At 40.2% G+C, this 11,131-nt stretch overlaps 1 protein-coding gene across 4 annotated transcripts in view; it reads left to right on the forward strand.

Moving 5' to 3' along the window:
- The window catches only part of sh2b3 (SH2B adaptor protein 3), a 71,224-nt gene that overhangs the window by 51,647 nt on the left and 8,446 nt on the right, over positions 1-11,131 (forward strand). For all 4 annotated transcript variants that reach the window (XM_074637421.1, XM_074637424.1, XM_074637423.1 and 1 more), the window contains exons 3-6: positions 3,747-3,848; positions 5,158-5,246; positions 9,565-9,656; positions 10,833-11,047. In XM_074637421.1, the coding sequence (XP_074493522.1) occupies positions 3,747-3,848; positions 5,158-5,246; positions 9,565-9,656; positions 10,833-11,047 (498 nt within the window). The remainder of the gene's footprint in view (positions 1-3,746; positions 3,849-5,157; positions 5,247-9,564; positions 9,657-10,832; positions 11,048-11,131) is intronic.

Genomic DNA, 11,131 nt, shown 5'->3' on the forward strand with positions numbered 1-11,131 from the left:
ATTCACAGTCCAAAACCTAAAGATATTCAGTTAAACATGATTCAAAAAAGAAAACGCAGCATATCGTCACATTTTGAGAAGTTAAAACAAGTGAATATTTGGTATTTTTGCTTGAAATATGACAAAACGATGAATCAATTATTGAAATAGTCGATCAACTAAGCTATCGTTTCAGCTGCAGTTGTATTTTTATTCGTATCAAAAAGTAGATCAAACCTCAAAACAAGTTGAATGTCAAAACAGCAGCTTACAAAACAAAATGTTACAAAAACAATCTGTTGAAGACCATGTGATAATCGAAAGCTCAAGAACAGCTACTCAGTCGACCTTGAAGTGAGATTGTTTGTCACTTACTCTTTCCAAGGCCAAGAATAAACTATAAACATCAATTTTATTTATTTATTTACTCCTCAAATCTTTTTTTTTTTTTTAACTTTTATTGATTTGTTTTTAAATCACTTGGGAGCTTCTGTACCAACAACGATTTTTTTTGGCATACTATCTTTGAATCTTTCATATGTGCCTCTTGTCTTTCCTGCAAGTGTGCACACGTTTCTTCTGAGAATATATTGATTGTATCTTTCTACACAGGAAAGTTATCAGAAAACTTGAAATTTTAACCTGAATCTGAAGAAGCATAATTTCTCTGAACATCCTGGACTAAAATCCAGCTGTGGCAGCAATTTGGTTACAAGTTCAACTTGTAGTCGGTTCCTCATTCACTGACTCAGATCTGTCTAAATGAGTCACATCCCTCTCATCTCTGTGTCACAGTATTTATTGATAGTATTAGACACTGTGGTTAAAACAAAGAGCGTACGGAGTTACGGGGTTCATTCACGTCACCGGCGAGCTGAGGAAATTGGGCGAGTGGGGGGTTAATCTATTCTTTTGATGTGTGTATGTGTCTGTTTTTATATGTGTGTGTGTGTGTGTGTAGGATTATCATAGACATTCCTCAGGCTCACACACTGTCACATAGACTCAAACTCATCCGGTGCACAAAGCCCTGGAATCCGTCCTCGCTGCTCTTTCTTCTGCTCTTCATCCCTCTCTCTTCTCCCACCCAACGCCGCGTCTTTCACTGTCTCGCCTGTTTCCTTTTGCTGCTTCTGCTCTCTCACGCCACCCACCCGCCTCCACTTTTATTTTTGTTATGGGCTCTTACATACGTTTGCCCCCATAGGGTTTGATGTTGACCCAACTGTAGCTTTTTGGCTTCCGCTGTGTGCTGGAGAAAGATTAGTGCGCTTCAATTTAATTTCTGGTAGATTAAATACATTAGTTTCAGGAGACTCTCATCCTGGGCTGGGTGATGATATTTATCATCTCTCCACATAATTCTATCAATTGATAAAGTAAAGATACTGTGGTTCATATTCAAAATGAATCAATGACAGATCAATAAAAGATCGTAAATAAGAACATGCTGTATTATAGGAATTTCATTTAGTATGTTGATTGAACAAACACAATTTTAACTTTTGAATATTTAAAGGCTGGGGCTGGCCCACACTAAAAGATGTTGAAAATATGAGAGACCCCACACATAACCACATGTTATAGGAACGGTTTCGTTCCTGTAGTGGGTGGTGAGCAACGATTTGGCAAAAACAGCACACCACACGCTAACAGATTCCATTCATGAACAACAAGAGTCAATCTCGCAAAATCTCTCGCGATCAAACGGGACTTTGGTGTAAACAAACATGGCGGACGACGTGCAGGAAGAATTAGTTTATGCAATACTTTGTACTGAAAATTCACGAAGGATGGATGGATGAAGTCATGGAGACATGTTAAATATACACTTGTGTCGCCAAATCAACAAGTTGGTCCTCCATTTCCGAGCTCCATCTTACTGCTAATTTATGCTTTGCGTTTTGCATTAGCTCATGCATTAGCTGCGGTTGCCATGGCGATGGTGGTTGTCCTTCTGCTCCAGTCAGTTTGGTTCCCTATTGGCTGTCGTTCTTTCCCACGCGACTGTGTCATCGGCTGTCTTCGGGGGTTCCCCACACACAACAGGATGTCCGATCGTATATGTTGAACATTTTTTATATTTACTATCTGAAATCGGTGCGGCCAGGATGGACTTCTGAGCCGATCGGGGGGTGCAGAAAACACTCTTAACATACCTCACACCACGGAAACATCTGAAAAGATAATCTTTAGAACCATAAAAAAATATCTTTCCTGACCATTGTCGGGAGGGGAGAAGCAGGCCCAAAATCAGCTTGAGTCTTGTGTAGTGTGTACCCGGCATGAGTAGAGCTGCAATGATTAGTCGATCTACACTCATAGCGAACATATGACACACACAATAGTTTTAAACTCTCAATAAGAGTTGCTGACACTCTCAACTCCACACGTATTTCTATCAGCTGTCACCCAGGCTTCATTTCAGAGGTGACCTTTGACCCAACTTGCCACAGGCCTTTATACATGGCTGAACAAGTCATCCATGTGTGTGTGTGTGTGTGTGTGTGTGTGTGTGTGTGTGTGTGTGTGTGTGTGTGTGTGTGTGTGTGTGTTTGTTTATGCCGCTGGCTCTGTTGGCGCTCGTTTGTATCGGGGGGGGGGGACTTGAAGGCATCGCTTTATTAGTAAAGTATGATTAGTTTGAGTGCATGTGTCTGTAGTTGTGCACTCATGGATGTGCACACACACCATCCTTCTTCTGTCCAGCTGAGTTTCAGGTTTACCTTTACTCTAAAGAGAGGTCTTACACCTGTAGAAAGTATCTTAATGTGTCTGTTTCATTAGTGCATAAAAGTCAAGGCCACTGATAGTTTTGCAGAAAAGGTCGCTGTGCCTCAGGTACAACATCCAGCAGGAAGCCCCTCATATCTCATTCTTCAAATTCACAGTTTCTCCTGGTGGGGTAGACCTTAGAGCTCTGCCTCGAGAGCTCCCATCATGCTCTTCTTTCCTATGATTCACTGCATTTTCTCTCACCAAGGGAGGCTTCAGTTTCAGTAGCACCGAGACTTCACGCTCACACATACATACACATATAGAGACTGCACATACTGTACACTTGAACATCCTGTAGTGTGGTATCTGTAGCTTAACTGATCAACTTTAAAATAAGGCGTATTGCAATGGCAACTTACATAGAAGGCAAGTCTATTCTACCCATCTCAGTGGCAGGGAAGCTTATTTTGTTGCAAGTACAAGCCACTTCATTGATAAGCTAGATATTGGAATAAAAGTGGGGGAAAAAGGTGTGCAGAGATATCGGGCTAAAACTTATAAACCTTGTGCAGGGGGGATTGTATTAGATTTTAAGACCAAAATGAGGCTTTTGACCACAGATATGGTAGCTAAGGTTATGAGATATTTGTCACCCAGACATCCTCTGCCACTCCAAAACAGTGGAGGTGAATGGATTTTTTTTTTTGTCTTTCCTGAATCAATGTCCCAATTTCTCTGGAAAATGATCCACCGACCCATTTTTAGAATAATTCCGTTAACAGCACCAAACTCTCAACACCCCACCCCAAGTTGTGATTGTGTTTCCTCACAGACTACCAGCAACTAGCCTTTACTAGCGTGTTGTTCTGTGTGCTGTTGAAACATTCAGGGAATTTGGCCATATCACATGGTCAGCCACCGTAGACATCAGAAGCTGATTGAAGACTCATTTTGTTTTTCTACTTCTTTCTGTTTCTGTGCCTTTTTTTGTCTCCTTTCATGAGAGAATCGTCTGACCTGTCTGACAGTCATCATATTGTGTTTTTCAGGCCTCCAGTCCCAAGCTGACGACTCTCTGCTCAGATATCCAAGAAGTCCGTCGTTGCAACCGGCTGGAGATGCCTGACAACTTAAACACATTTGTTTTAAAGGTGCGTTCAAGTTTTTAACTACATTAAGATTCTGATCAGAAAAAGGCTACAGTTGTAGTTTGCGGACTCTGCTCGCTCTGTTGTTAACATACACAATTACTTACTGTAGATCTTCAACCAACAGGAAGAGAAAACCGGACAATCATTGTGTCATATCATTTCATAACAAAACTCAACAGCATCCTTCATTTAGACCTGTTGCTTTAAACTTTAAGGATATTCCATCCAAACCTTGTCTCTTTAGTTTCAAACACACACCACCTGTAGGGTTGGAAGATGGCTGACATGTGTTTACATGATGGACATGAAAACAAAACACCCACAGAAACTTCTCACATCACCAATCACTTCTCTAATGTCCATCCACATTCTCCATCGACCATCATTTCACCAAAATATATCTAAAAATACTGCTGTTTTTTTACTGTGAAAACCATTGCAATCTGGTGTAACAAACATCAATCCAACTTAATTACAACCTTTGTTCACAAAGCGTCAAACTATAAAGTTTTTATTGCAACAGCAGTTAGTATTTGACAGCAGTTTTACACATCAATTGTGGAAAATGTGTTAACTATCTCTATCACAGTTTTGGTAGCCTGCCCTGACTACTACTAAGAGAATTTTTTCATTAGAGAAAATGGGTAATTTAAAACACTACTGGCCTCTTCTGATTCACCAAAACGTTCTGAATATAGTTAACATCTGTACTCTTTGAGCTAATGCCCTCTTGTAGCAGTTATAGAAAACCTTATTTTAAATCTGAGTGGCTCAAAAAAGTACATTCCCAGATGTTTTTTTTTAAAGTGGTTTATCACTTGAACCTGATTTTGATCATTAGAATGAGCTACAAAACTTAAAAAAAAGGTAAGCTGCCACATAAATGGCAATATTAAGCCCTAAATACACTATCAGTGTGTGAATATGATTAGAAAAAATTGCATTTTCTAGATCTAGATAGGAGGGAACAACGTGAGTAAGTGCCAAACAACAGCTTCAAGTCCGATCGGACGCAGGTGCCGACAGGCGCAGAGGCAATGTCATCGTCATCATTAACATTATCAACAACGCCATCAATGTCATCATCGTCATGAATATCCTAATCAACATCAGCAACATCCTCAATGTCATTAACATCCTCGTTATCAACATCATCAATAAGCATCAGTGTCATTAGGTGAGGAGGTGTTCATGAAAGAGCTGAGTCTTTAGCTTTTTCTTAAAGGTGGAACAGCATTTACACAACGTAGTGCAGCTCGGCGTCTATATAATGTGGGCGGTGTATTTGAAAGCATCTTTGCCTCTGCAGGTTAATCGAGGTAGTCTGATATTTGAGACGGACAACGACCAGCAGGTCAGCTCCTGGACCACAGAGCTAAAAGAATGTATCAGCAACAGGTGAGAAACACTGAAACACAAAGACAGATACTTTACGTGAAACCTCAATGTTTGAACTCTGTCTGTTTCAAACATATTCTCTTTTTTGAATCTGATCCGACTCTTCTGGTGAGCACAAACTGAACTCATTTTCAATCCATAAATTTCGAGTTTTTTTTTTTTCCCATCATATATTTGAGTCTGACTCAAAACTTTGTCATGAAATCAATAATATAGCTCAGCCTGACCAAGCCAGCTGTGTCCCAGACACACACACACACTCACAGGATGTAACAGGAGCCTGCATCGTCCTCATCCGTCTCTCCTAACGCAGCTTTTTTTCCTTGAGATTCTGAGTGGAAATATTTAACACTTGGACTTTGGCTGTTTTTAGTGTTTGTGGGCGTGCTGGATGTTTACTCATGCTGAGGTATGTGTTTGCAAATGCAAGTGAGAATATTTTGCACTGTGTGTGTATAATGTGGACAAACATTTGTGTGTGTGTGTGTGAGTTTGTCCATGCATTCGTTTGCTTTAGGGCTCTACAGACCGGAGCAGGTTTGACTCTCGTTATATTTGGAATATTCCTGGAAATAATCATTCATCAAATTCATCAGTCAACTTAATATTTACACTAAGCCTTTGAGAGGTAACACATCTGGTGTGGAGAGTATTCTGTTACGGCTTTAACGCTCGTCTGCAATACGTGTAGTTTCAAAATCAAATTAGTATTTTTGTATGTAACCTTTAAATTTAAACTTATTAAAGTTGCAGAGCTGTTAGGAAGTCCTGGTAGTCACTAGGCGCTGTAGGCTAATATGTTCTAACTTTTATAAGTTTGAACTTGTATTTCAGTGTGTGTGTGTGTGTGTGTGTGTGTGAGAGAAAGGAAGTATGGGGGAAGTCTGAGACTCGGGAGAATCTCAGGACCTTTCTCATTTTTGCAGATGTCTGTAGTGCTCTTACACCCACTCTCTCTCACACACACACACACACACACAGTCAGTAGTCAGCAGTACATTGAACACTCATTCAGTGTGGAAGTGGGGTCAGAGTTTGAATTCAGTGTTTCTTCAGATAATCCACAAAGTGTCATATTTTTCTTCTCATTTTTAGAAAATCGTTTCAAAACATGTGCAGGCAATCATTAAAGTGCATGTGTTTAGTAAGAGTGCATATGTTTATGTATAACATACGGACTAATTTTTTGTGACCAAGATGCATACTGAACAGGACATTTAAAAAAAAATAAACTTGTCAGTGCTTCTTGGTGGACAAACTATTTGATGGAGACATTTTATCTAAATGACCTCAGACCTAGTTTGGCCCATCTGTACAGCAATTTGTTGTTATTTATCAGCCGACATTTACACCGATACAATATATCTGCAATAAGCTAATATCGGCCCAAATATGGGCCTAGTGCACGCACGTGTCGATTTCCTCTTCTTGGCTGATCTGAACATGAATGTGCGGCTCGGCTGTGTGTCGGCTGCGTCCCCTCTAGAGATTCGAGGTCTTGCCTATTTGACATCATACCAGCAACGGTACAACAGTTTCATGAAAAAAGTATGAAAAAATGTGTTTATTTTTAACTCGGCACTTCCTGTTTCCGTTCCAAAATAAAAGCCCTCTTGCATTTTTTATGTGGACAGAATTCCTTCATTTGTTAACCAAAAGCTGTTATTCTGCATGTAATGCATCTTTGTAAACATCACAACAACATGCCGGTTCTTAACCTAATCCTAATTCTGACCTTACGTGCCTCAGGATGCTTCAAACAAAGTGCTTACCAGATCGTTTAAGGCCGCGTTCAGACCGACATTAGCACTGCGTGACACTCTCATTCATTGGAATAGAGCCAGTCTGTCAATACTCTTCAGAAAAAAACAATCTTGACAAACATGACCACTTCATACAGGGGTTTTCCAGCCAGGTGTGCGTATAAATGTAGGCAGAGTTTGAACTTCTCTCTCAAGCCTATTTTTCATCCTTCACATAACTACTTCCGTCACTTTTTTGCGTGTACAACTGAGTGCAACACCATGAATGCCCTTTGAGAATAGATAGGCCTTTCTCACTGATGGCATTGTAACATGCCACAGCAGGAAAAGCACAGGTGTTCCAGCTTCAGGGTCCTGATATTGTGCATGCTGGCTCAGTGTTACACTGTCATGCTCAATGGGACACTTGAATAGAACAGCTATTAGTAACACCTGTGCTTTTCCTACTATAAATGTGTGCTGTGAAAAAGGCCTATTGTACGAAAGTGTGCGTCATTATCCCCGTCTGTATGATTCATCAAGCCGAGACTACAAAAAACCTGCAAAAGAGAGGTGAGGGAGGCAGAGTGATGCTATGATGATTTTCGAGTGGGGGCCATTTGGAACGAGTATAAACACTTTTCCTTTTAGATGTGGTCGGATGTGGGAGGTGTAGCATTTGCTGACTGGCTGAAATGTCCACACTTTGCAAAATGTCCTCACTTTGACTACAGTAAAACGTGAACCGATTCTCACAAAGATAGAAGAACAACACACACACACACACACGAGTGAAGAGAGAGGAGACTTGTCTTCCTGTTATTCAGAGCGCTGCAAACTCAAGTCAGCATTTTAGCAGGATCTGCTCGGGCTTCCTTCTTTAACCTTCCCGTTCTCATCTGTGTATGTACACACACATACTGTCTGCGTGTCTGTATTTGTGAACGTGTACTTGTGTTTGCGTGGCTATGTGTGTGCGAGCAGTGAAACAGAAGAACAGTAAGTCTTAGTTCAGATGTGAACTGGTGAACTGGACTCACTTCCTGTCTGTGCTCGGTGTCTTTGTGTTCCTTCAGCCTGCTGTTTCCTCCATGTTCACTAGACTCAGCCCACCAACACACACACACAGACACACCTACCTCTCTCTTGCATTTTCTACCGATATCAAGGTCAAGGTTTCTTTATTAATACACATGGGGGTCAATTTGTTGTGCAGACAGGAGATTCAGTATTCCAGAATTAAAACAAAACACACACACCTCAAAGGACATCAAAACATCCATTGAAACAATCACCATCATAGTATTAATTAGGGGTGTCACGATTCTCCGAATTCACAATTTGATTTTGGATTTAAACATGTCATTGTTAGACTATGGAGTCTTGATTCGTAAAGATCAATAGAGCATTCAGGCTATCAAGTGGGATATTTTTTTGGAATGTACCACACTAAGGCCATATGATCAAATTTAAATAATAATAACTTATTTCACAAGTTGATGCTATTGGTCAATTGGGGAACAAGCTGTTAAACCCTCAAAAAGAAGATCCACTAGATAACAGAAGTGTACTTTACAACAGCTAGAGTTTCTCAGAGTTTACGAGGCACGCCTGAATGCACCATGACGTCCCTGTCGGCGCCTACCCTACATGCTTCATTGTTTGCACGACTGCGAGCATAAACCCCACTTTACCGTACAAAGTGATGTAGACAATCAATTTTAAGTGGAAATCACAAAACAGTTTTCTTTGGTTTCTGTAGTCTCTATATCTTCTGCAGCCTACAAACTGTAGTTTTTCTGTCAACATGTGCTTGTTTACATAACTCATGGGGGAAGTAAAAATGGAGCCACACCGGTGACTTCAGGGAAGCTGGAGAATTTTCCAGTTCTGTTGTTTCTCCGTCATCTCCAATTTAGGCAGTAGCCTACGTAGTTTAGCGATGAGGTTGCAGATTACAACTTCTGCCGCGTGCCAAGCGTGTAGGTTTGCTACGGTGGCTGACGAAAAAAATGCAAATGGCCCTCTCTAGAGCCAGTTGTTGTAAGAGCAGTGTATTTTCTGCACTAAAGAAAACACTTATTAATAGTTTATTCCATTTCTGCCAATAGATCCCCCTAAATGTTACACACTGTTCCTTTAAGAACTCCTAAGAAAGTCTTAAAGTGCCATGTGTGTGTAAAGTGCATCATCTCGTGGTAGCTGCTGCTGCTTTCCCTCCTGCTGATGAAAAAGAAAAGCGATATGTAGCATGTTAACTTCAATAAATCAACACATTTGAGTCACTGGTGTAATTACAGTTACTAAATGCAGCCTCTACACTGCATTTTACAGCAACTTGAATATCTTTTCACCACAAAACAGAAAGAGGACGCTGATCTTCCAGCACAAACAGAGCTGAGGCTTTTTTATAAGACAGATGGTGAAACCCAGATGGGAAAAAATGACTTAAAATGAAATTAAATAATCATGAAATTGACCTATGTTCCCTCCCCAGGTGGTCCAAAATGAGAATAACACACATGTGTTGTAGATGATACAGTGTGTGTAATCTGAAATCTGTTCTTGTCCTTCAGGTCAAGCAGTGTGGATCTGGAGCCTCTCCCCTCCCCAGCTGACAGCTCCGCTCCAGCCAATCACAGAGGGAGCTCAGAGTTGGGAAGTCAAAGTAAGTGGTGAGATGAGCAGAGGATGCTTCTGTGTAACAGACCTGCTGAAACTCTCAGGTTTACAGTTCAGCTGTGTGTGTCCCTTCTGGTCTGGGAATAAAATCTCCAACAGGCTCTCTGCATTAAATAAATACAAGATTTTTTAGGTTTAGCCAACGGGGAAAGAAACACAAGTATTCAGGTGATCAGACAGGTTTTTAAACAAACTCCCAGGTTAACTAAATTTGTTTTTCAAGCGAAAACAAAGGTGAATGGTAAATGATTACCCGAACTGACATTTCTAACCATTCATCAGTTTGCAGCAACTTTAAAGAAAAATGCTTTTCAACCCTTTTAGATCACATCCCCGGTCATATTGTGCACATATTTAATAATATATGGAAAAAACATTTTTACAAAACATCAATTTCGTCATACTTTATATATCAAAATCCAATCAGCTTTTCTTCCTTTAGAACAAAATATGACATGTGCTTACATTGTGTTCAGATTCCCTGTGCGAAAAGGGATTATTAAAGCTGTTTTTAGTACTTTAAATTTAGTTTTTAACTCGAAAGTGGTTTTGGCAATCTAGATAAACTATTTATTTACTACAATTTGTATTTCCCCATGTCCTGTTGCAGTGTTCCCAGATCTCAGCAATTAACTTAGTGAATACAATGTTATGTTATCATAACCAACAGAAACAATGGCCAAACTTTTGAAAATAAATAAATAAAGCCCATGTTTTAATAAACACAAATTAAAAGCAATATTAATTTTAAATTAATTTTTTTTTTTATTTTGGCCACTTGGGGGAAGCAGAACAAGTTCTAAACACAATTACCAAATTACCAGTTTTTATCAGGTGATAATATGGTTAACATGTTAAACAGTTGCCTATTTACACATCCAGCAGACATGGAGCAACATTTCATTTTTGCTGTGAGATGTGAGACTGAAAGAAAACAGTAAAGTTGTGTGCCATAAAACAAAACAAAAAATAGCTAAAAAACACTTAAACACTCCCTAGATCTGAAGGGACCCGCAGAGTTGGGTGATAATTCATTGTGAGTTTAACATCCTTTAACATTACACATAGTCATTTGATCCATTATTAATATGAAAGTATGAATTAGTCCAGCTTGATGATTTACTAGAATTTAACCATTTTGTTTCTCTGGTCATCCCTCCAGGCCCCGTCACCTTCGCCGTGCCCGAGCAGGTGGTCCAGAAAGCTGATCACTTCCTGTTCTCCTACCCCTGGTTTCACGGGCCCATCTCCCGCGTCAAGGCCGCCCATCTGGTTCAGAGTTCTGGACCGGAGGGACACGGGGTGTTCCTGGTCCGACAGAGTGAGACACGAAGAGGAGACTATGTCCTCACGTTTAACTACCAGGGAAAAGCAAAGGTACGTCTCCTCACACAGTGTCTAACTGAGGGCTAGTTCATCCTGGCATTTTAGTTCACATCTGGAAGTGGTTCACCAAAAAAA

The sequence above is a fragment of the Sebastes fasciatus genome, chromosome 6 (assembly GCF_043250625.1).
Source record: "Sebastes fasciatus isolate fSebFas1 chromosome 6, fSebFas1.pri, whole genome shotgun sequence".
Taxonomy (NCBI): Eukaryota; Metazoa; Chordata; class Actinopteri; order Perciformes; family Sebastidae; genus Sebastes; species Sebastes fasciatus.